Raw genomic sequence first — 26766 nt, 5'->3', positions numbered from 1 at the left:
TAACTGGAGAGGTAATCACAGAACAAGAGAGGTTTTGAAACTAGAAACAAAATGGATCTATGAGCTTAGATCTTTGTCTCCTTTGGGACATAATGTCGAATTAAACATTAACTGTTTTATCGATACTAGGTAGGTAATTTCAGTACCCCACTCTTCATAAAGTTTTATATACTCTGCTTTATTCATTTATATTTACTTATTAGAACATATATGATGGTTTAAAATCGTATAATGTTATTTTAAGTTAATCCTAGTCTTTTACAATGTTTTGCCATCTTTTACCTTTTTTGGTGTGTTCTATTCTATTTATTACATCAGAGTATTATTGATACATTTTTCATAAACCCATTGTTTAATCCTCAGAATATTTTAGTTTTGGATTTTTTCACCTTTTAACATTTTTAAAAATCTTTTTTTGGTGTATCCTATTCTATACATTTCTATATGCTATTTTACTGTCATGTAGCCTAGTATTTAGACCTAGTTTTAATTTGTAACCAATACAGGATTCATTTGTTATATACTTATTCCTCTGGAACATTGATATTGTTTTACTTTACCCTTTTAATGTGCATTGGATACTCTATTATGTATTTATATGTTATTATGTAAGTTGGGGCATATATCTAGAGACCAGTAGTTTTTGAATATTATATTTTTGATATATACCCCTATTTTTATTCTTCTCACACAAATTATATTACTCCTTTTAGTCATATTTTATCAGTATTTTTGAATTTCCAATTGTTATTCATTTATCCCTAATGCTTTTTCCCTACATTTTTGGCCCACAATAAAATGGCGCCTGTTTTTATGTCTTTTTCCCCTCTAGTAAATATTTATAATATATGGTTGAAGATAGCTGTTTTTAGGATCTTTTCGTTAATGTTGACACCTTTATACCACATTTATCATGGGTCATATCCCGATTGTATAATTCTAATCAATTCTCATTTTGTCATTCTCTAAGCAGCCCGTGGTCTCTTCGTGTCATTGCTGCTGACAGTCATATGAGCTCCCTTAAAATGGCGCCCACGCCGCGCATGCGCAGATCAATTATCCCTGCGATCGCAGACGTAGTGTGTGTGTGCTCGGGACTTCGGCAAAATGGTGCCCGCTTCGCGCATGCACAGTTAGTTTTCCACACTGCGGTACTCATAATGAGTATTCGCATGCGATTATAAATAGATCTTAACATCAGGGACAGGGCTATCCCTTTGACAATGTGTTTTTACACGAAACACGTCAGCGATTAGCCCTGTCCTACTGACTTTTCCCACTGAGGTTACACGTGGACCCAGTGGTTAATTTTGGTACTGTTTTTCTATGCTTGATTTTTGGAATATTCCCTGCTATTTTTCACAGTTATCTGATTTTATGTACATTCATATATTGATTTTTATGGATTTTTATGACGGACTTTATGTCATTGTCATCTATTGATTTTACCAATTTGTAATAAACATACTACACTATATTATACCTTTGTTTTGGTAGCTTTATCATTTTTCAGCCATCTTAAGGTTGGAATAATATCCCTTGGTATGAATCATCAAAATAGCCGGTATCGCACAAGGAATCATCCTCTTGAACATCTTCACATGATTTTGGTCTAATACGTGGTTTGGAGAGTTGCCTGATGTGTGTGAACCATTAGTGACCCCAGCCTTTCTCACCAAACTCGTGACCGGTAGGACTAGCCAATCTAAAACCGCACTGTCACGTGCGTAACAATGCCACGCCCAGCGGCACCCTGCACAAAGATTTTCCAGCTAATGGACCACAATCTGTGTACCTGCAGCCTGGGAGCGATTGTTACTGGGTCAGGTTAATTACCCAATTAACCCTTCACACTGCCGCCACCTCCTTTTTGTACAGAGAAAGTGGAAACTCGGCAATATCAGCAATAACACTATGATGTTTGAATAATCGTTTGTATACACAATGTCACCGCAGACAGATGTATGCAGACGTTTAAAACACACAGTAGCGCTCTTCAGAGACAGGGGTTCTTAGTTTGCATTAAAGAGCTTTAGAAACAGTTCAACACTTTCAGAAAGTAAGATTTATTACTAAAAGGCCAAAAGGTGCAATAAAAATATTTACAGAAAAAGATGTAGCCAATATATATATATAAATACATACAGAGAGCAATAACACAGCAAAGAGATAACAGAAAGAAGTTTAGGGAGGTAGAATACTTGCCAAAAGTCCTGGGTTAAGCAGATCAAGTTTCCTGAGCAGAAGGGCCTTTATCTCCCAAAGTTGGTTCCTGGTGTTAAAAGGGAGAATTCTTCAACTTAGCTCAACTCAGCTTAACTTAACTTTCTGCTCCAAGCATAACAGCCTTTCTAGGAACTCAGCAGGGTGTCTCCTTGTTTTAGAGAACCAATCACCTCATTTGGGAAGGGTGTTGGAGGCGGAGACCCAAGCTAGAACCAAAATCCCTTCCAGCTTATATCATGACCCATAACTTACCCTCGGTGCATGTAGCAGCCTAGCCACTAGTAGATTAATATGCAGAAGCATCTGCTGAACGTCTAGATATGAAATATGACATACCTGCTTGGGGCAGTTAAGGAGATATCATTTTCTGCTCTCCTGTAAATTCCAGCTAGGGGGTGTAATATATCAGCTGACTTGTATTAAAGTGACCGATCTGAATATATGCCTGGTCTCCTCGTAAGTCTTTCATATTCCAAGATATGAAATCATAGGGGAAAGTGGATTTTGAATGTGATGTCTGTTTTACGGCTTATCTGGAATGTCTTTGCAGCTCAGTGAAGGACTTGGTTTATGGATTTACGATATCTCAGATTGAGAAGCTAACAGACACCCGGGCACCAGCTAGTGGTATTTATAACCATTAAGCTCTCCCACTGAGAATGTGATCTCTGGCATCATCCAGACCACATTCCTGAGGGAGGGGGGAAATTGGAGAGAGGCTGGTTTGGGAGTAGAAATGATACAAGATGGAGGATCCTTAGCAAGATGGGTGACCGCGTCCATCTCTGTATGCACAATTGCTACACCCCCCTCTACCCCTATGATGACCAGATCCTGGATGACTGCGAGGACCCTAAGTGTGATTTGATATTCACTTTATGCGCATAATCCTTGTGCTTCTGGTAACTGCAGGCATACTTCATTTACATCACAAAAGAAGTCACCTACATCTTATCCAGTTCTCACCCTTAATATCTGCACTTCTGAACATATTGATCTTTGATTTCATCCATTCACCATTTCACTGGACTGATAGATTTTAACATTATAAGTTGCACTTGTGTTTATTTTGATGAAATTGGTGACCAGGAGTCATTTATACCTAGCTGGTTTGCCATCACAATTTTCATCCATTCACTATTTCTCTTGATATTCCATTTTATATGCTTTATTGTGTTTTATGAAAGTTCCTACCATCAATTTACTTTTTAACTATAATTTTTACTATTATTTTATGCAATGAGCACTGTATACTTGCTTTATTATTAACAGTTCACGTTAGTTTGCACACATTTGCAAATACATGAGTAAGCTGCAGAGCCTCTCCACGGCACCCCAGTATTCTGCAATTCTAACGTTTGAGAGCCTCCTTAGTAGAAGCACATGAGGGGAGGGGACACACAGGACACTGGACATCTGGGCTGCCATTGTGCTATATGCTGGGTGTCAAGTGTGCCCCTGTGCTTTTAATGAGGATTGGGCTCCCCCCAGGCTTACCTGCCCTCAGTCTATCCATTATTAAACATCTGCTTCTGCTATGGAGGAAAGCAGGGGGATGTTAAGGATTTTTTATTTACATTGTTATTGTAGTAATAAGCACTGTGCCAAAAATCAGAGCCACTAGAGGCCAATTTTCTGCCAGCCTAAAGCTTTACTGCTGTTTGGGGGCTCTGGGCTTCAGCAAAATGGCAGCCCCCAGCAAGAAGAAACAGGAGCAATGCTGGAGACAATTTGCAGCAGACACTAATTTCGGTAGCATAATTATTAATTAGTAATGGGCCGAACACCCCCCTGTTCGGTTCGCAGTCAAACACGAACAATTTGCTGAGCGGTATCTTACTGCATCTCAGTATGTGTTAAGATACCGCTCAGTTACTAAAATATTGCATGAGTTATATTATTAAGTCATGCAGCATTTTAGTATTGAAACATTCATTATTGTTTCAGCTGTCAATGGGGTTCCCACGCTGACAGCTGAATGTAAAAACAATTGTGTGCATTTTTTTAATTTTTTTTAAAATGACGTGGGGTCCCGCCTCCCATCTGTGCCAAGCCCTTTGTGTTTGCTATGGATTTTGAGGGGAACCCCCATGCCAAAATTAAAAAAAAAATGGTGTGAGGTCCCCCCCCCAAAATGCATACCAGACCCTTATTTGAGCATGCAGTCTGGCAGGTCAGGAAAGCGGGGGATATCCAAGTGCCCCCCCTCCTGAACCATACCAGGTCGCATGCCCTCAACATAGGGAGGATGCTTTGGGGTAAGCCTTCAACATGGGGACAAGGGCCTCTTCCCCACAACCCTGGGCTGTGGTTGTGGGGATCTGCGGGCAGGGTACTTATCGGAATCTGGAAGATCCCGCCCCCCATGTGAATGAGTATGGGGTACATGGTACCGCTACCCATTCACAAAAAAAAGTGTAGATTAAAAAGACAGGAGACAGTCTTTTGACAAGTCCTTTATTAAAAATAAAAATTAAAAAAATGTCCCCCGAAGTAGATCCAACGTGCTACGTTATTTCAGGTTGCCGTACAGCCGTGTCCCAATGCGTTTCATTCTCATGACTTTGCCCAGGGATTGGCAACCTCTCTGATATAGATGCCTGCATGCTAATCTTCAACTATTAATCTTTAACTAAGCACTGCTGATCTGACTGAGCCCTAAATATATACAAAGCAATGCTGACCACAATAATGTAACAATTAAGGTAATAGAACAACATTCTGTTGGCATAAATATACAATCTAAAAAAAAAAATTCATGTTGCACACAATTTTTCCGCATCTTGTCCTCACTATAAAATAATAATGAACAATCTAAAGTATAAAGCAGAACTTCTGAACTAGCTATTGGATCCAGTAGAAAAATATATGAGAAAGTAGCGTATTGAAAAAAAATTAAACCCTTTTTTAGTTTACTTATTTGTCTTTAATGCACTAATTAGTTTTTGAGTTACATTCACAACTGTTAAGAAAATATTTAACAGGATAGCTAAATGGTCCCTAGAGATTATTCCCTTTAAACTTGTTCCTGGAAAATTGTGAAATTACGGTTAATAGGGTGAACTGCAGTCCAGCTTGATGAACTGAGAAACACCCAGACATCCATCGTTCAGTCCATGATAGTTCCAGCCAGATAACTGGCTACATCTCACAAAATGAAGGACCAGACAATGAGGGAGAAGCTCTCAGTGAGAAAATACCCATATTTAAATAGTTGACTGTCGTTTGGAGTTTGTAACCCTAATTCTCTTCAGAAGTATAAATATCAGATGCAAATTTTAAGGAAAAACCTCCAGGCACACACACATGCTATATGCTTTCCAGGTTACCCAACCCACAAACACATACTTCAACTGCAAAAAAAGACTCTTGGTTGTTCGGAAACGTATCAACATGAATAACATAAACATGTTCCTGGATCATAAAGAAACTGATTGTTCACAAAGCTTAGAAAATAAGATGAAACTTATTTTTATCAAACAATCATGTGCTGGCAATAATCCTGTTCTTTTTTGTTTTTGTTTTGTTTCTTTTGCACATGATTGGGTACTCAAAATGAAAACAGGTTTACCCTCTTTACTCTCATTTGCTTTTGCCAAAATGCACATACAATTTTAAAAGTGTGAACATTCATTCTGCTCAGAGAACTTAGTAAATGAACCCTATAGACTATTAACTCAGAAGGCCCACTGCCTTGCAATGTGCTCCTCCCTTTTACTGAGAGAAGCAACACATATTACATTTAGGAATTTGGGGGAAGAAGGCTTCAGCTTCAATACTGAAAACAGCTTCATTTGGATTGCAAGTTCAGGGGCCCCAAGAAAACCCACAAAGTCATGGACAGGTGTTTCTCAGTGCCCCTATAAACTCTTAGGCCTCATTCACAAGGGTGTACCAATCCGTATGTATCTTTTTTTTTTTTAAATTTAAATATTTATTGAATTTTTCATGTTAATACAAGTACTAAAAAAGGGAAATAATTCTCATACAAATAGACATTTATAACATTTCTATCTTTCCCTTACTAAAAACTCTTTTCTTTCCCATCCCACTACCCCCCCCTTCCCGCCCCTCATCCCCCCTCCTCCCCCTCTGCAGACTCTAGCCCATTCTAATCACTTGAGGCTTATTAATTTTTTGCTAACATCCTAGTTCATATTATCCTATATTTCTCTTTCAATCCCGCTCTTTCCCACTTTTCCCATCTCCTAAAATAAACTCTCATCCTATCTTTCTGCATATGGTATGATCTTTCCATTCTACCTATTTGGTTTACTCTATTAATCCAGTCTTCCTCCTTCGGTACCTCAGGTCTCCGCCAAAACTTGGGTATCAACCCTTTCGCCGCATTCAAGAAGTACCATATACCTGAATCTTTATATTTATTTACTGATGTCTCCACATTGTGTAGGAGGCACGTCGTTGGGTCTAACCCTATGTCAATTTCAGTTATTTCTTCAATCACTTTGACTATTATCTTCCAAAAAGCCTGGATTTTCGGACATTCCCACCATATGTGAAACACCGTGCCTATCTCTCCACATCCTCTCCAACACATATTTGAATTTTTCCCATTCATTTTGTGCTCTACACTCGGTGTGATGTGCCATCGTGTCGCACACTTATAATTAACCTCAACCTCTCTCATACTAACATTATCGTGTATCAATCTAAACATCTTTTTCTGTCTATCTTCATCAAACCCAACACCCGTATCCCTTTCCCATTTTGTCATAAAAGTTAACTTTGTGTTTGTGTCTAATTCTGTGAGTATTCTATACACTTTTGAAATACCGTGTTTCCCATCCCTTCGTGTCTCTAACAACCTTTCAAACATATTCCACTCCTGTTTTAGTCTCAGGGGTTTCGGTAGATTTCCAATAAAACATTTCAATTGATGATATTTCCACTCATCTATTCTAATAAAAATATCTCCCTTCTTCTCTATTAAATCTTTAAGTGATCTCAATTCCCCATCCACCAAAACATCTCTCAGTTGGGTATCCTCCTTTCTAAACCATCTCCCTGATATCTTATTCTTTCCCGGGGGAAAGTACTCAGTATTTGTGAGAGGCATTAATATAGAATTAAATTCCCATTTCATGTTTTTGTGTAAATTGTCCCATACCCTAAAGACATTTAAAGTGTAGATACTTGTGCTTTCTTTACTTCCCCTAAACTGTGGTGGGACCCATATCATCTGACTCAATCTAATGCCACTAAGATCATTTTCAATTGTTACCCAACTTTTCCCCTTATGGTTAAATGTCCAGTCATATATTCTTGCTAAAACCACTGCTTTATAGTATCTCTTGACATCTGGTAGACCCAATCCCCCTTTCTCTTTAGTCCTACTCAATGTTTCATATGCTATTCTAGGTTTTTTATTCTTCCATATGTATCTTGTTAACATTTTTTTCATTATCTTAAAGAAGGCTTCTGGAATTTTAATTGGTACCATTTGAAATCTATACAGTATTTTAGGCATAATTACCATTTTGACTAGGTTTATACGTCCTATCCAGGATGGATTTCCTCCTTCTAGTCTTTTTAAATCTTCCCTGATCTCATTTATCAAAGAGATATAGTTTAATCTATACAAATGCTTAGATGAGGCAGTGAGTTTTATTCCTAGATATTTTATCTCTTTTTCTCTCCATATAAAGGGGAATTCTTTTTGTAGTTTTTCTTTTTCATCCTTTGATATATTAATATTCAAGATCTCTGTTTTCGTTGGATTAATTTTTAAATTTGATAGTTCACCGTACTCCTTCAGAATCTTCATTATATTTGGGAGAGTTATTCGGGGATTCCCCACATAGAACAATAAGTCGTCCGCAAAGGCTGCTACTCTATGTTCTATGGATTCTATCTGAATTCCCTTTACCGATCCACTGTTTCTTATTATTGACAACAGAGGTTCAAGTGACAATACATATAGCAGAGGGGACAGTGGACAGCCCTGTCTTGTACCATTAGACATTCCAATGGGTTCTGATCTCTCCCCATTTACCGTAATGATTGCAGTAGGCTCCCTATATAGTTTACTTATCCACTCTCGCATTCTATTGCCTATCCCCAGCACTTTTAAGTTGTCCATCATAAAGCCCCAGTCCACTCTATCAAATGGCTTCTCTGCATCAATTGACAAGAGCACCACTGGGGCTTTCCCTTTTCTACTTTTCTGAATAAGCGTCAGGGTTCTCAAGCCGTTATCTCTACCTTCTCTCCCCGGTACAAAGCCCACCTGGTCTCCATGGATCCAATCAGGCATCAGATCCCTCAACCTGTTTGCTAACACCTTTGCATACAGTTTAGTATCTGTGTTCAATAATGAGATAGGTCTATAGCTGGAGCACTGAGATGGATCTTTTCCCTCTTTGTGAATAAGTACTACATGGGCCTGTAGGGATTCTCTCCTCACTTCCATCCCACCTCCCAGAGCATTCATATATTTCTCCAGCTTGGGTAACAGTACTTCACTAAATTTCTTATAGTACTTAACTGTATAGCCATCCGGGCCTGGGCTTTTTCCCCCCCCCTGTGCTTCTTAATGCTATTTTAATTTCTTCCTGGGAAATTTCTGCGTCTAGGGAGTTCAACTGTGCTTCACTTAGTTTTGGTAATCCCGCATTTTTTAAGTATATCATCTTTTTTTCATTAATTCCCTCTTGAGCTTCTTTTAGCGGGCCTTGGGGACTAATATTATATAACTTTTTGTAATACTCCGTAAACACTTTAATAATCTCTTTATTTGAGTGGACCAACTCCCCCTTTGGACTTTTTATCTTTTCTATATAATTCCTATTTTTCTTTTTATTCAAAGCTCTCATTAGATATCTTCCTGGTCTGTCTCCCCATCTATATCTCTCGTTCAGAACCCTGTTGTATACTCTTCTCTTCTCCTCATCCATCAAGCTCTCCAGCTCATCTTTTTTATCCAATAACTTCTGTCTCGTATCTTTTGTTATTTTCTTCTTATGGATCTGCTCCAAGTCCAATATTTCTTTTAAAAGTCCACTGACCCTCTCTCTTCTTTCTTTTTTCTTCCTTGCTCCTGCCGCTATCAAGATTCCTCTTATGAATACCTTATGGCTTTCCCAGACTGTAGCTATCGATACTTCCTCCGTTTCGTTCTCCTTAAAGTATACCTTAATCTCTTTCTCGATTTTATGAACTAAATCCTCATCCAGAAGAAGAACCTCATTTAACCTCCACCCTAATCCTCCCGTCCACCTTCTTCCCCATCCCATTTTCATTACGACCGGAGCATGATCCGAGAACGTCCTTGCCTCTATGTCAATTTTAACCAGATGATCTATAAGTTGATGGTCTATTAAGATGTAATCTAATCTCGAGTATATCTCATGTGCCTTAGAGAAGAAGGTATAGTCTCTGTCTTTCATATGCATTATTCTCCAGGTGTCCACTAGTTGATATTCATGCATCACTTTTTTCAAAGTTCTCAGAGACCTACCCCCCTCTCTTTGCACGGAAGAGGTATTATCCTTTTGTGGGTCCATACAGAAATTTAGGTCTCCAGCTACTATCAAGCGCCATTTTTTAAATTCCATTAATTTTTTCAACAGACCCTTCATATACATCTCCGGGTTTTTATTAGGGCAGTATATATTGGCTAAAGTACAGTCAATCCCCTGAAGTCTACCTTTTAAGAATAAAAACCTCCCCTCCGGGTCGGTTCTTCTATCCTCCAGCTCAAATCTCATATTCTTTGCCAAACCTATTGCAACCCCTTTTGCTCTTTTAATTGGAGAATCTGCATAATACCATGTTGGGTAGTGTTTGGATTTCAATTTCACGTTTGCCTCTATCTCAAAGTGCGTCTTCTGTAAAAATACCACTGACGTAGCCCTATGATGTAACTCATTAAACATCCTAAATCTCTTCCCTGGACAACTCAGCCCGTTCACATTATAGGTTATAAACTGTATTTCTTCCATCATTCCCAATTAACTCCAACTCTCTTCCAGATTGCCTCTTCCTCTTTATCCCTTCTGTTATGCAGAGTATTGACCCAATACCTCCTCCCCTGCCTCCCTCCCACCCAACTCCCGTCCCCTCCCCCCTCCCTCCCACTCTCCCTCTTCTCCCACCATCCCTCCCCTCTCCCCCCCTCCATCCCCTCCCCCCCAACCTCACCACCATCTCCCCCCCTCCCCCCTCTTTTTAGGCCTTCACTTTGCCTATTTATCATTTGTGGAACTAACATCCACCTTTGATTTGGTCCTTAGGGCTACACTCCTCCCATGGCTAGCCTCCCCTCCGTCCAGATCTCCCCATTGACCCCTTTCTACTTGTACTTCTTAACAAGAAGGGGGAGAGTTATAGCAAAACTAGAGGAGTGAAGGAGGAAACAAGAGGCAGATTAGGGACACGGAGGGGCAGAGAGAGGAAAAAAAAAAAAAAAAAAACAACCCTCTCTCCCCTCCACTCCCCCCTCCGCCTTACCTCCCCCCCTCCACCAGTCTCCACTCATCCCCTCTCCTTAGTCCAATTCCCCCATGTTCTTCTTTCCATTCATTAATTTCAATTCTCTGCATTTCCAGTCTATCACAAAAGTTTCTCAAGTCCTCTGGGAACCTCAAATGGGCTGTTGTTCCGTTTTTCCATCCCATTAAACACTCCGGTACCCCCCATCTATATTGCACCTTCTGTTTTCTCATCTGCTCCAGCAAAGGCCTCAGAACTCTCCTCCTCCAGAGAGTCTCCGATGACAAGTCTGCATATATTTGAATGTCCATTTCTCTGTATTTTATTACTGGTTTTCCTTTAGTTTTCCTCCAAATTCTTTCCCTTTGCTGCAGATTCATAAATTTAACCCGTATGTCTCTCGGCCTATTCTTCTCATGGTTCCCCTGGATTTTCCCATTTCTGGAGATTCCTTCTATATTGATCCTTTCCATATCAGAGTTTCCCATTATATAGTTCAGTAATTTGCCAACCACCTCTTCCATTAGTTCTCCTTTTAGGCTTTCCGGTACCCCTCTTATCCTTATATTTCTCCTTCTTTCTCTATTCTCTTGGATTTCCGCCATATACCGCAATTTTTCCTGAACTTTTTCCATATTGATTATCTTGTTTTCTAGTTTGGATATGATCTGGGTCTGATTTTTAACTTTCTGCTCCGTTTCCTCCACTCTTAACAACAGCTGGCCCAGATCACTCCGAATTTTTACCATTTCTTGCTTTATTGTTCTCTCCAGTTCTTTGAACATTTCTGTCATCTCTTTTTTATTTGGGATTTGTAGGTCTTTTTCTGTCTCTGATATTTGTTGATTACTACTGTCCAAATCCATTACTTATTTGGGGCTACTTTGAATACTTAATTCTAAATCTCCTTTGTCATTTCTGCTCTGGGGCCTTTCCAGGGTCCCGTTTCCCAGGGATATGTACCTTTTAATTGTACCCGTTTGGGTCCCTTTATGCCCAATTCCTTTTACACTTTTGTTCTTCATTGCTCCTGGACCTTTTATTATTTGCTCATGAATTCGTGTTTCACAAAAAAAAAAAAAAAAAAAATCTATGTGATACAAAACTGGAAATCCCAGGCCTGTCTGTTAACTTTCTGTGTATTTCTTTGCCAGCACCATATATTCTTCTCTTCTTTATATTCTCTGGGGGTCCCCTCTGTTCTCTCATTCTCTGCTTTCCTTCAGCTTAACACAATTCCTCCCATATCATCACAGTTTTTTATCATCACAGTTTTTTTTTTATTTTGAGGACACAGCCGGAGTCACTCACCCTCCCTGCGCCTCTCATGGGATTTATCCAGAGCTCCTCCGATGAATTGGCTCTCTTGCTCGCAGGGGGACCCTCCAGGAGTTTCCAGGGCTTTCCCCCCCTTCCTTGTTTGGAAGGGAGTCCTTCTCCGTTCACCCCCACAGGGCTCCAACCATGGCTTTCCGTCTCCAGCTTGTCGGCCGGCCGGCCGGCTTCCTCTCCTCCCAGGGATGCACTGCGGTCGGTCACATGTCCCGGCCGCACCTCCCTGTTTCCCGGGCAACCACAGTCAGCTTCCCCGCCGCTGTCTGCTGGTCTCCGTTACCCCGCTCTTCCTCCCGCGGGCCGCCACTCAGCCGAAGGAGCCCACCAGACCAAGGTAGGTCTCTGGTTTCTAGGGCACCATACCTTCAGGGGGATTCATGAGACAACAGGGGATCGGTCGGAGGGGATCCAGGCGGGAGCTCCTACCGCGAGCTCTCCACCGCCACCATAGTTAGGCTCCGCCTCCAATCCGTATGTATTTTATGACACATCACTGCACACCTATAGTGTCTGCATATCATCACACCTCACTGCACCTCATTGCTGGGCTGTTTTGCAGTGAGAACAAGGCACATAAGAAACAAATGTTTTCTATGTGTCCTAGTGGTGACTGGCATTCTTCTACTGAGGAAGAATGGAAGGAAAAAAGGACAGTTACTTTTCTAGTGTGAACGGGCCCTTATTGTGGAGAAAAATATAAATAAAGGTCTATGAAGTAAAAATAAATAATATACTGAATAATATTATTATATGTCTTAACCCCAAATCGAAATACAATATTTTTGGCTATTGTAAGACTTTATCTTACACAAGTTTATGTTATCTGACACATTTTTTCACAGATAAACAACACATTTATTCTTCTGATTGGTATAGTAATGTCTTTTTAGCAACTAAATTAAAAAGTAATTTTTAGGTACCCCTTCTGTACTGCTTTCAAATACCCATCAGCATTTGAAACTGACCTCCAGCCCTTCTTTAAGTCTGGGGCTAGAACTAAGCCTAAAACTGCTCCCACACCTATACCAACTACCTTATAGTAAATAGAGATGTATTTACTTACCTATTCTCAAGGCGCTCTGGCCTGGTCACATGATGTGGAATCAGGAGAGAGGAGGAACAGCCAACAATGAATGCCCCATAGTAAGCCTATGGGTGACGTCACTGCCAAGGCATTGCATTCAATGTTGGCACTCTCTCCTCTCCCTTGAAGCCGGCCAATGGGAAGACCAGGTGACCAGATCAAAGCGCTGTTAGACTAGGTAAGTACAGTTGTGTTCAAAATAATAGCAGTCTGTTAAAAAAAGTGAATAAAGCTCAAAATCCTTACAATAGCTTTTATTTCCATACACACAAATGCATTGGGAACACAACACGTTCTATTCCAAATCAAAACTTGAAGAAAAATATATCAAATAGTGAATATTAGACTGTTAAAAAAAAACCTGAAAAATGTTTGAAGATTTTGCTTTCCTTTGAATCACTTAATGAATATTTCGTTGTAAAAGCACTGTTTCTGAGAACTGCTGTACATCTGTGTTGCATGGTGTCAACAAACTTCTGGTACCTGTGAACAGGTATTCCAGCCCAGGATGATTGGACTACATTCCACAGTTCTTCTCTATTTCTTGGTTTTGCCTCAGAAACTGCATTTTTGATGTCACCCCACAAGTTTTCTATTGGACTAAGATCCGGGGATTGGGTTGGCCACTCCATAACGTCAAACTTGTTGGTCTGGAACCAAGATGTTGCACGTTTACTGGTGTGTTTGGGGTCGTTGTCTTGTTGGAACACCCATTTCAAGGGCATTTCCTCTTCAGCATAAGGCAGCATGACCCCTTCAAGTATTCTGATATATTCAAACTGATCCATGATCCCTGGTATGCGATAAATAGGCCCAACACTGTAGTATGAGAAACATCCCCATATCACGATGCTTGCGCAACCATGCTTCACTGTCTTCACAGTGTACTGTGGCTTGAATTCAGTGTTTGGGGGTCATCCTACAAACTGTCTCTGGCTACTAGACCCAAAAAGAACAATCTTACTTTCATCAGTCCACAAAATGTTGCACCATTTCTCTTTAGGCCAGTCAATGTGCTCTTTGGCAAATTGTAACCTCTTCGGCACATGTCTTTTTTTCAACAGTGGGACTTTGCGGGGGCTTCTTGCAGATAGCTTGGCTTCACATAGGCGTCTTCTTATTGTAACAGTACTCACAGGTAACTTTAGACCTTCTTTGATCTTCCTGGAGCTGATTGTTGGCTGAGTCCTTGCCATTTTGGCTATTCTTCTATCCATTCGAATGGTAGTTTTTCACTTTCTTCCACGTCTTTCAGGTTTTGGTTGCCATTTTAAAGCATTTGCGATCATTTTAGCTGAGCAGCCTATCATTTTCTGCACTTCTTTATATGTTTTCCCCTCTCCAATCAACTTTTTAATCAAGGTACGCTGTTCTTCTGAACAATGTCTGGACTGACCCACTTTCCTCAGAATTTCAGAGAGGAATGCACTGTAACCAGCATGTACAACATTTGCTGCCTTCCTTCCTTAAATAAGGGCAATAATTGCCACCTGTTTTTCAAAGAATGAATGACCTCACTAATAGAACTCCTCACTGCTATTATTTTGAACATGCCCCTTTCAATTAGTGATTCAATTACACAGAATCAGCAGCATGCATGTCATGACTGTTGGGTCTGTTGGATTTCTATTACTCTACTACACCTGCTAGTAAGTTATTTGCCATGTAGAAATATCATTTCTACCAAAAACAGTGATTGATCAGGTTAGTGATGTCTGACTGCTTTTATTTTGAATACAACTTTATATGCATCTTCCTTTTATGGGGTAGTTAGAAGATGTTAGAAGGGGCATGGGAGTAGTTTTAAGCTTAGTTAAAAGAGAAGTATGGGTTTCTAAAAAAAAATAAAAAATTTGGTGGATGCAGCATCGGTCTAATGCAGCATCTGTCCCCTGCCAGCTCTAAGACTGAGAACTGATTGATCAAAGACCACTGATTGCGCAGTTTCCCCCCTTTGCTCTGAGCAGAGAGCCGGTGGCTGTCAGTCGCTGGCTCTCTGCTCTGTCCCTGTAGTGCTCACTTGAGCTCCAGGCTGGGGAGAGGTGGAAGTGGCTGGCACAGGCTCTCAGTAGGTCACTGAGAGGCTGAGCAAGCTGTCGGTTCAGGCATCTGGGTGGATCCTGACCATATGGTTGGGATCTTTTCAGAGACTGGATCAGTTATTGACGTCAGCCGACAGTGGGCTTCAGCCTGCTGTTAGCTGAAAACTGGTCACAGGAGTGCAGAGCGAACTGCACTCCTGTGATCCCTAGAAGTACAGCCAAAATAGCTTTAGTTATTCTTCTCCTTTAAAGAAGTATTAAACTCAAAAGCAAGCATTTGTTATGTTGCAGCTTACTAATGACTGCATTAATTTTCTTTTTAAGACTTCCTTTCTTCTGTTTTCATCTGGTAATTCAGCCAGTAAGTCTGTTGTTTTTCAAAAGAACAAACTGCAGCAGAATGTATCAGTTACAAAGATAAGACAAACCATTTAACACTGACCGGGGTTCTTACAATGACCAGCTTTTAAAACCTTTATCCTAACAGAAAAAAACACAGTTTGCTGTAACTGCTTATAAAGTATTAGCTGGAATTTGGCTTCATTATGTCAGTGTATCTAAATCTGCTAGTATATCTAACGCTCCCCTCCCCCCAAACTGACAATGCTGTCATTCAAAGATGCCTCTGCTCCTTCATCCAGAATGGGGGCACACTAATACAGGATGGGTTACAGGTCAGATCACCAGGTGAAAACAGAGGGGAAAAGGTCTGAAAAGAAGAAGAAAAAATAAATAATAATAATAATAATAATAAATAATTGAAAATGAACTCTTACACCTAACGGCCACCATCTAATGATTGGTAAGCTGCAATAAATTACATTTTTGGTTTTGGGTTTAATATTGCTTTAGTCCAGCCTGGACTTCTTTTGTCTCAGTAGAAAGGTCTCTTCATTTTTTCCTATTTTGTCATTGTCACATAGTTACAAACGAATCAATTTCCACTTGCACTCAATAGTGCCACACAATTTGTAACAAATATGTTGCCTTATTATTAAGTTAGTCATTTTCTAGTGCAGGTGCAGAAAATAAATAAACAAAGGAAGAAAAATGAATGCTTACACCTAATGGATTGCTTCAACTATTGCTTGCTCTTGTTATAATGTTATTGTTTCTCAACTAGTACATTATGTATGCCTTAATAGCAGTGGGTGTTTTCTAGGTACTCTTGAGACAATTGCAAATAACTATTAACCTTTGTTGTTTACTTAAACTAAATTAGAAACTTCTTTACAATATGAATGCATCTAGAGGAAAGAAGGGAAAGGGAAGGCATGACTGAAACCTTTAAATACATTAACCTCCCTGGCGGTATGATTATTTCAGATTTTTGGTACTGAAAGCGGTACCATTATTTTACATGGAAATATGTCGTTTTTTTATTGTAGGCTGTAATTTTTAGGAATAACTCACTGAAATCTGTCCGAACAAGAGTCTAGTAAACATCCCGTATATGATAACACTTGAAACACAAAATCATAAATTATAATTTAATAAATAATCATAAAAAATAATAATATAATAATAATAAATTTAATTCAATAATATAATCAAACCAAAAACACTGAAATTTAAAATATAGCGCCAAGTTCGCACATCGCTGAGCAAAGTTGCAGAATCGTTTTCAGTGTCTGATGACGAATTTCCCCACGAATCATTATCACTCAATTCTGCAAGTGGTTCTGATTTACTATCGCTGTTCTCTAGGTGGTCTAAAACCGATTTTGACCTAAAGGGATGCTTTTTGGATGCCAAGGAATTTTCTAAGTTTCCAGGCAGAAAGAACAGTAAAAATGCAGGCAGGGCACAGGACAAAGCAGTAGGGACAAAATGTATGTGAAATGGTTTGAAACAGCAATGTTTTACTATATAATAATCATTTACAAAAAAATTAAATTTTTTTAAATTTTTAAATTTGCCGCCGGTTACAGCCGCCGTACGTCCCGATGTCACAGGAACTGGAACACAGAAGCCGGATGCCGGCATCAGCCGGAGGAGGCTGCAGGGGACGCATCGCGGGAATGAAGGACAAGGCAAGCGCTGCAGGAACTCCCTGAGCAACGCCGCATGGTAAGCCCGAGTGTAACTCCGGGTTACCGCTCTTGGTACTGAAATCTTACCCCGAGCTACACTCAGGAATACCGCCAGGGAGGTTAAGGGTGTGAATAAAGTTCAGGAGGGCAGTATTTTTAATATGAAGCCAAGATCACGGGGACATGGCCTCAAACTAATAGGAGGAAAGTTAAAAACTAATGTTAGAAAGTATTTTTTTACCAAAAGAGTATCTATGCTGGATATCTATATTGATATGGACTGGATAATGTGTTAGGAACGTAAGGCTGGAAATGAAAATTATCACCCTACACAGGACTGAATTCAAAGACACCCTGAAAATCAAAGTGAAAAAATGATGCAGCAGGCTAGTCCATTTTTCTGAAATTCCATTGCAGCAACTCAAAATGGTACTCAGTAGTTTGTATGGCCCGCACATGCTTGTATGCATGGCTGACAATGTGGGGCATGCTCCTAATGAGACGATGGATGGTGTCCTTGGGTATTTCCTCCCAGATCTGGACTAGGGCATTACTCAGCTCCTGGACAGTCTGAGGTGCAACCTGGTGGTGTCGGATGGACAAAAACATGATATCACAGAGGTGTTCTATTGGATTTATGTCAGGTGAGTGTTGGGGCCATTCAATGGTATCAATTCCTTCATCCTCTAGGAACTGCCTGCATAGTCTCACCACATGAGGCCAGGCATTGTCATGCACCAGGAGAAACCCAGGACCCACTGCACCAGCATGGGGTATGACCGTGGGTCCAAGGATTTCATCCCGATACCTAATGGCAGTCAGGGTGCCATTGTCTAGTCCAGGGGTGCTCAAACTACGGGCCGCCAAAGACATTTATCCGGCCCACCAGGCCAGCTGAGAATAAGAAAAGAAAATCGGAAAAAAAAATGGCAAATAGCCAGGCTGCTCGCTGGGTGCTCGGGCCTTGAGCAGCAGCCTGCAAGCCCCCGATTTCACCTGCTGTAACCAGAGGAGCAACAGGACAAGAAAGGAGGAGAGCACACCAGGCACCAGATACAGTGCATTGCGGTGTCCAGGGTATCAGAGTACAGTGCATTGCGATGTTCAGTGTGTTAGCATACACTGCATTGCGGTGTCCAGTGTATCAGAGTACAGTGCATTGTGGTGTTCAGTGTACAGTGCATTGCGGTGTCCAGTGTATTAAAGTACAGTGCGTTACAGAGTACAGTGCATTGCGGTGTCCCGTGCATTACAGACTACAGTGCATTGCGGTGTCCAGTGCATTACAGAGTACAGTGCATTGCAGTGTCCAGTGCGTTACAGAGTACAGTGCATTGCGGTGTCCAGTGCGTTACAGAGTACAGTGCATTGCGGTGTCCCGTGCATTACAGAGTACAGTGCATTGCGGTGTCCAGTGCGTTACAGAGTACAGTGCATTGCGGTGTCCAGTGCATTACAGAGTACATTGCATTGTGGCGTTAAGTGCGGTACAGTGAACAGTGCATTGTGATGTCCAGTGTATCAGAGTACAGTGCGTTGCAGTGTACAGTGCATGGCAGTGCCAAGTGCATTACAGTGTACAGTGCATTGCGGTGTCCAGTGCATTACAGTGTACAGTGCATTGCGGTGTCCAGTGAATTATGGAGTACATTGCATTGCAGTGTCCAGTGCATTACAGAGTACATTGCATTACGATGTCCAGTGCGCTACAGTGTACAGTGCATTGCGGCGTCCAGTGCGTTACAGTATAAAGTGCATGGTGGTGCCAAGTGCGTTACAGAGTATAGTGCATTGTGGTGTCTAGTGCGTTACAGTGCATTGCAGTGTTCAGCGCGTTACAGAGTACATTGCATTGCAGTGTACAGTGCATTGTGGTGTCCAGTGTGCTACAGTGTACAGTGCATTTTGTTGTCCAGTGTGTTAGTGTACAGTGCATTGCAGTGTCCAGGGCATTACAGAGTACAGTGCGTTGCCGTGTCCAGTGTGTTACAGTGTGCAGTGCATTTTAAATATTGTATTGTTTTTTCCTGTTTTTTTTGCACTACAAATAAGATATGTGCAGTGTGCATAGGAATTTGTTCATATTTTTTTCAAAATGTAGTCTGGCCCCCCCAACAGTGTGAAGGTCCTCCATGCTCTTGAGACTGTGCTGGGAGACACAGCAAACCTTCTGGCAATGGCAAATATTGATGTGCCATCCTGGAGGAGGTGGACTGCCTGTGCAACCTCTATAAGGTCCAGGTATCGCCTCATGTTACCATTAGTGACACTGACCCTAGTCAAATGCAAAACTAGTGAAAAACAGTCAGAAAAGATGAGTAGGAAAAAAATGTCAGTGGCCTCAACCTGTAAAACCATTCCTGTTTTGGGGATCATCTCATTGCTGCCCATCTACAGTAGTGCACCTTTTGTTAATTTCATTAACACCAAAGCAGCTGAAACTGATTAACCACTTGAGCCCCAGAGGATTTACCCCCCTTAATGGCCAGGCCTTTTTTTGCTGTTTGGCGCTGCACTAATTCAAATGATAATTGCGCGGTCATGCAATGCTGTACCCAAACAAAATTTACGTCCTTTTTTTCACACAAATAGAGCTTTCTTTTGGTGGTATTTGATCACCTGTGTGCTTTTTATTTTTTGCGCTATAAACAAAAAAAACACGAAAATTTTGAAAAAAAACAATATTTTCTACTTTCAGCTATAAAAAATATATCGTAAACTCAAAGTTAGTCATAAATTTAAGCCAAAATGTATTCTGCTACATGTTTTTGGTAAAAAAAATCCAAATAAGTGTATATTGATTGCTTTGTGTGAAAGTTATAGCGTCTACAAACTATGGTATAGATACTGTAATTTATGCCTTTTTTTGCTATACAGCGCTGCACTAACTCAAATGATAATTGCGCGGTCATGCAATGCTGCACCCAAACAAAAATTACGTCCTTTTTTTCACACAAATAGAGCTTTCTTTTGGTGGTATTTGATCACCTGTGCGCTTTTTATTTTTTGCGCTATAAACAAAAAAACCACAAAAAGTTTGAAAAAAAACAATATTTTCTACTTTCAGCTATAAAAAATATATCGTAAACTCAAAGTTAGTCATAAATTTAAGCCAAAATGTATTCTGCTACATGTTTTTGGTAAAAAAAATCCCAATAAGTGCATATTGATTGCTTTGTGTGAAAGTTATAGCGTCTACAAACTATGGTATAGATACTGTAATTTATGCCTTTTTTTGCTATACAGGGCTGCACTAACTCAAATGATAATTGCGCGGTCATGCAATGTTGCACCCAAACGAAAATTACGTCCTTTTTTTCACACAAATAGAGATTTCTTTTGGTGGTATTTGATCACCTGTGTGCTTTTTATTTTTTGCGCTATAAACAAAACCACAAAAATTTTGAAAAAAAACAATATTTTCTACTTTCAGCTATAAAAAATATATCGTAAACTCAAAGTTAGTCATAAATTTAAGCCAAAATGTATTCTGCTACATATTTTTGGTAAAAAAAATCCCGTGCATTAGCGGGCAAACTGGCGCTATCTAGGAGGGGCGCTAACACTATGGGAAGTCACCAGTGACACTAATACAGTGATCAGTAAAAATCTGTTCACTGTAATCAATGACACTGGTGACAGGGCAGTGAAGGGGTTAACTGGGGGGGGGAGGGGGACGATCAAGGGGTTAAATGGGATTTCTGGTGCACTAGCGGGCAAACTGGCACTATTTGGGAGGGGCGCTAACACTATCGGAAGTCGCCAGCGACACTGATACAGTGATCAGTAAAAATTGGTTCACTGATCAGTGACACTGGTGACAGGGCAGTGAAGGGGTTAACTGGGGGGGGCGATCAAGGGGTTAAACGGGATTACTGGTGTACTGGCGGGCAATCTGGCGCTATCTGGGAGGGGCGCTAACACTATCGGAAGTCGCCAGCGACACTGATACAGTGATCAGTAAAAATTGGTTCACTTATCAGTGACACTGGTGACAGGGCAGTGAATGGGTTAACTGTGGGGGGGGAGATTAAGGGGTTAAATGGGATTACTGGTGTACTAGCGGGCAATCTGGCGCTATCTGGGAGGGGCGCTAACACTATCGGAAGTCGCCAGCGACACTGATACAGTGATCAATAAAAATTGGTTCACTGATCAGTGACACTGGTGACAGGGCAGTGAAGGGCTTAACTGGGGGGGGCGATCAAGGGGTTAAACGGGATTACTGGTGTACTGGCGGGCAGTCTGGCGCTATCTGGGAGGGGCGCTAACACTATCGGAAGTCGCCAGCGACACTGATACAGTGATCAGTAAAAATTGGTTCACTGATCAGTGACACTGGTGACAGGGCAGTGAAGGGGTTAACTGGGGGGGGGGGCGATCAAGGGGTTAAACGGGATTACTGGTGTACTGGCGGGCAATCTGGCGCTATCTGGGAGGGGCGCTAACTCTATCGGAAGTCGCCAGCGACACTGATACAGTGATCAGTAAAAATTGGTTCACTGATCAGTGACACTGGTGACAGGACAGTGCAGGGGTTAACTGGGGGGGTATCAAGGGGTTAAACGGGATTGCTGGTGTACTGCCGGGCAAACTGGCGCTATCTGGGAGGGGCGCTAACTCTATCGGAAGTCGCCAGCGACACTGATACAGTGATCAGTAAAAATTGGTTCACTGATCAGTGACACTGGGTGACAGGGCAGTGAAGGGTTTAACTGGAGGGGGGGGGCGATCAAGGGGTTAAACGGGATTACTGGTGTACTGGCGGGCAATCTGGCGCTATCTGGGAGGGGCGCTAACTCTATCGGAAGTCGCCAGCGACACTGATACAGTGATCAGTAAAAATTGGTTCACTGATCAGTGACACTGGTGACAGGGCAGTGCAGGGGTTAACTGGGGGGGGGCGATCAAGGGGTTAAACGGGATTACTGGTGTACTGCCGGGCAAACTGGCGCTATCTGGGAGGGGCGCTAACTCTATCAGAAGTCGCCAGCGACACTGATACAGTGATCAGTAAAAATTGGTTCACTGATCAGTGACACTGGGTGACAGGGCAGTGAAGGGTTTAACTGGAGGGGGGGGGCGATCAAGGGGTTAAACGGGATTACTGGTGTACTGGCGGGCAATCTGGCGCTATCTGGGAGGGGCGCTAACTCTATCGGAAGTCGCCAGCGACACTGATACAGTGATCAGTAAAAATTGGTTCACTGATCAGTGACACTGGTGACAGGGCAGTGCAGGGGTTAACTTGGGGGGGATCAAGGGGTTAAACGGGATTGCTGGTGTACTGCCGGGCAAACTGGCGCTATCTGGGAGGGGCGCTAACTCTATCGGAAGTCGCCAGGGACACTGATACAGTGATCAGTAAAAATTGGTTCACTGATCAGTGACACTGGGTGACAGGGCAGTGAAGGGTTTAACTGGAGGGGGGGGGCGATCAAGGGGTTAAACGGGATTACTGGTGTACTGGCGGGCAATCTGGCGCTATCTGGGAGGGGCGCTAACACTATCGGAAGTCGCCAGCGACACTGATACAGTGATCAGTAAAAATTGGTTCACTGATCAGTGACACTGGTGACAGGGCAGTGCAGGGGTTAAATTGGGGGGGGCGATCAAGGGGTTAAACGGGATTACTGGTGTACTGCCGGGCAAACTGGCGCTATCTGGGAGGGGCGCTAACTCTATCAGAAGTCGCCAGCGACACTGATACAGTGATCAGTAAAAATTGGCTCACTGATCAGTGACACTGGGTGACAGGGCAGTGAAGGGTTTAACTGGAGGGGGGGGCGATCAAGGGGTTAAACGGGATTACTGGTGTACTGGCGGGCAATCTGGCGCTATCTGGGAGGGGCGCTAACTCTATCGGAAGTCGCCAGCGACACTGATACAGTGATCAGTAAAAATTGGTTCACTGATCAGTGACACTGGTGACAGGGCAGTGCAGGGGTTAACTGGGGGGGGGGGGGCGATCAAGGGGTTAAACGGGATTACTGGTGTACTGGCGGGCAAACTGGCGCTATCTGGGAGGGTCGCTAACTCTATCGGAAGTCGCCAGCGACACTGATGCAGTGATCAGTAAAAATTGGTTCACTGATCAGTGACACTGGTGACAGGGCAGTGAAGGGGTTAACTGGAGGGGAGGGGGGCGATCAAGGGGTTAAACGGGATTACTGGTGTACTGGCGGGCAATCTGGCGCTATCTGGGAGGGGCGCTAACTCTATTGGAAGTCGCCAGCGACACTGATCAGTAAAAATCGCTTCACTGATCAGTGACACTGGTGACAGGGCAGTGAAGGGTTAACTGGGGGGGGGGGCGATCAGAGGGTTAAATGTGTCCTAGAGTGTTCTAACTGTAGTGTAGTGCTTGTGTACTCACTTTTTGGATGTCTTCTTCTCTGTCTGGAACGGAATGTGTCCAGGCAGAGAAGAATGACATCATATCCTGCCCTGTGTGAATGTCAACACAGGACAGGATAGGACAGGGACCGATCATGTGATTTCAGCCAGAAATCACTGGCTGAAATCTAATGATTGATCCCTCCTGGATCAAATCGTGTCACCCGCGGGTCGGCGGGAGCGCGCGCGCGCCCCCTGCCGGCGAAAGTGTCGGGAGCGCGGAACCCGTTTTTAAACGTGGTTTTGCGCTCCACTGCCGCCCTGCACACGTATATACACAGTGGCAGGGCGGCAAGCGGTTAACAAACCCCCTCTGCTACTTAACTGAGATCAATATCCCAGAAGTTTGATTGACTTGATGTTATACTCTGATTAAAAAGTGTAACTTTAATTTATTTGAGCAGTGTATACGTATATATATATATATATGTTTGTTTCATTTCAAATGCATTGTGGTGGTGTATAGAGCCAAAAATGTTAGAATTGTGTCGATGTCCCAATATTTATGGACCTGACTGTATATATATATTGGCAGATTTGATGGACTTAGAGAGAAATTCCTTTAGTAATGATCGAGAAGCTCTTTTAGCCCTGGTTCACACCTGTGCAACTTGTCATGGTATTTGATAGTTCCAAGTCGCATGACAAGTCACACACTATTGTCAGCAATGGAACAGTTCAAATTGGTGCGGTGGAGTTCGGAGTCTGTTGGAGTTGCACCTATTTTGAAAATAGTTCTATGGCACTATTTTTGGTGATTTTAGGTGCAACTTGCATTGACATCTGTGCATGTAGTTGCACGGATGTCAGGCAAGCCATATGAAATTGCACCGGGTCCGCGGCTTTGAAATCGCGATACTTCAAATGAATGTCATGTCGCCTTTGGTGTGAACCAGGGCTAAAGGTCCATTCACACCGGGTGCAGTGGGATTTATTGGGTGACTATTTCAACTCAGTCCCACTGCACCCCTACCACAAGGCATTTTGCTTTGCCTCCTTCGTGGCCAGTGACCACTGCATTGCTGTGGTGTGTGGGTGGTGCACGTTGAATAAAAGTATTGCTTGCAGTACTTTTATTTCGAGAGCAGCTTAGTCACCACAAGCCTGTCAATAGAACATTATGAAATGTCACTGTGACATTTCAATAAACTTTGTTAAAAACAAAAAAAAAAAGCAAGCAGTGTGATGTGCCAGGATCGGCGTATCAGCAATGCCTGCAACGTAATGCACACCAGCTGCTGCGTTTTACTGCAGAGGCTAGTGTTAATGGACCCTTACCAATGATTCCCACTGTAATAAAATAATTCAAAGGATGTAGAATCGATTTGTACTGTACAACATTGCAATATACCTTGAATTGCAAGCCTTAAAAAGTCTGAAAACTGCATATAGCAGCCATGCAGATTCCAGATTCCACATTTCTAGGGTGGGTTAGAAAATTAAAAACAGAAGTTGGTTTTAGACTGAAAACAGACCTACAGGACGACTGCCAATAACTGTCAATTTTAACTATATGTTTGTGTTACTAATTTTGTGGAGTGGTCCAGTAACTACAAAACCAATTATACTGTAGATGGTATAATGTATGAGCAATATCAGTAATGCTTTTGTTTCTTTGAATTAGCTTGTCCATCTGGAACCTACAAACCTGAGGGTTCACCTGGAGGAGTGAGCACCTGCATCTTGTGTCCTGATCCAAATCACACATCACCACCTGGAAGCACATCAGTGGAGGATTGTGTATGTAAAGAAGGATATGAACAAGATGGCCCCACCTGCAAAGGTGAGAATTAATTTCCTTTTTCTGTTTTCAAAATGTGTCCTTTTTTACAGTCACAAATTATAGAGAATAAATACAGCTTTACATCTTTACTAGCTCTTAATTAACAGATATTAGCAGTACAAACATCCCCTTTGTCCACTTTGTACATTGGCCTCACTGTTTGGTAGCACAAGTCAAATGCATGTGTATGCTTTATTAACTAAATACCAAGATTTACTGTTGCAGTCAGCTTGTAACAGACATTACCTACTGAAGCACTTTTCAATTTTTAAATCCATTTATGGGACAGAAAAAAAAGATGAGGACTGCAACAAATTACTAAATCTTATCTTTAGCCATTTTTTCCTCTTAGATTGGGATATATTAAGTAAGAAGTTTTTCTCAAGTTTTTTTTTTTCATTTTTTTATCTGTGATCCCATTGGGGGATTTTCTCTCATTTCCTGTCTTTGTGACTTTGACACATAATAAAAGAAGAGTGGGGTCATCACAGGGCGCAGACAGACAGGACTAAAATTATTTGCCAAACCTCCATAACAGGGCCCAGAGTGAAACTAAACACAGTAAATGCTTACAGAAGCTCTAATCCTTCCCTTCTGTGCACAAAAAATGGCTGACATTGGCCGTTAATTTCTCCCTGCCATCCCCACAGTTTTCCTCACATTGTTATCTTTTTATGGTGGCACATCCCCTTTTTTAAATATAAAATTGTGTGGTGCTCTCTTATCCATTTCTCTCTTAATCAGTCAAAATAAAAATAAAACACATTATTAAATTACCAGCCGAATTTAACCAATAATAGTGATAAATTCAAAGTGACTTTGCCATGATCAAATATTACATAATGAACTAAAATTATATAATGATCAATAATCAATTGTAATTAGCAAAATGAAATATGTGATATATTGATATAATGAAGCAATTCATAATCAGAATCCACAACACCATGCAAACACTCTTAATAAATGTGCCCTTGTTTTAAAATGAATCCACAAAGAATGGAAAAAAGTAATCAAACTCCTCTTTATTGAAAACCACTGCCAGCAGGATTCCAACATATTCACCCATAAGGAAAACATTGGACGCTTACCCTCACACATGGACTCCTTCAGGTACAGTAGGTGAAAGATAGCCAACTGTGGAAAGCATCAATTCATCAGTAGAAACCACAGCAATGGAAAATGGGTCTGCTATCACACTTCACCATTATCCACTTTCTCCTCAATGTCTGCAGAGTCAACTTACTTTGCCTCATTAACCACTTCCCGTCCGGCCAATGTACATAAACAGCCGTAAGGTAGCAGTGCGGTAGTGGGTGGCCGTTTATAAACATCCTCCCACTTCCCTGCCTGTGTGTGCTCCCTGGGAGCGCGCGGCACCGTGATCTGGTGCCCGCTGTGTCCCGAGGACACAGT

At 41.7% G+C, this 26766-nt stretch overlaps 1 protein-coding gene across 1 annotated transcript in view; it reads left to right on the top strand.

Annotated features, from left to right (window-relative positions):
- The window catches only part of SVEP1 (sushi, von Willebrand factor type A, EGF and pentraxin domain containing 1), a 476820-nt gene that overhangs the window by 185754 nt on the left and 264300 nt on the right, over positions 1 to 26766 (top strand). Inside the window, exon 4 of the mRNA XM_089674706.1 lies at positions 25192 to 25350. Coding sequence (XP_089530832.1) covers positions 25192 to 25350 — 159 coding nt within the window. The remainder of the gene's footprint in view (positions 1 to 25191; positions 25351 to 26766) is intronic.

Source organism: Staurois parvus, unplaced genomic scaffold, assembly GCF_062004578.1.
Source record: "Staurois parvus isolate SC_StPar_1 unplaced genomic scaffold, SC_StPar_1.0 ptg000012l, whole genome shotgun sequence".
Classification (NCBI taxonomy): Eukaryota; Metazoa; Chordata; class Amphibia; order Anura; family Ranidae; genus Staurois; species Staurois parvus.
This window is presented reverse-complemented; position numbering and strand designations above follow the sequence as displayed.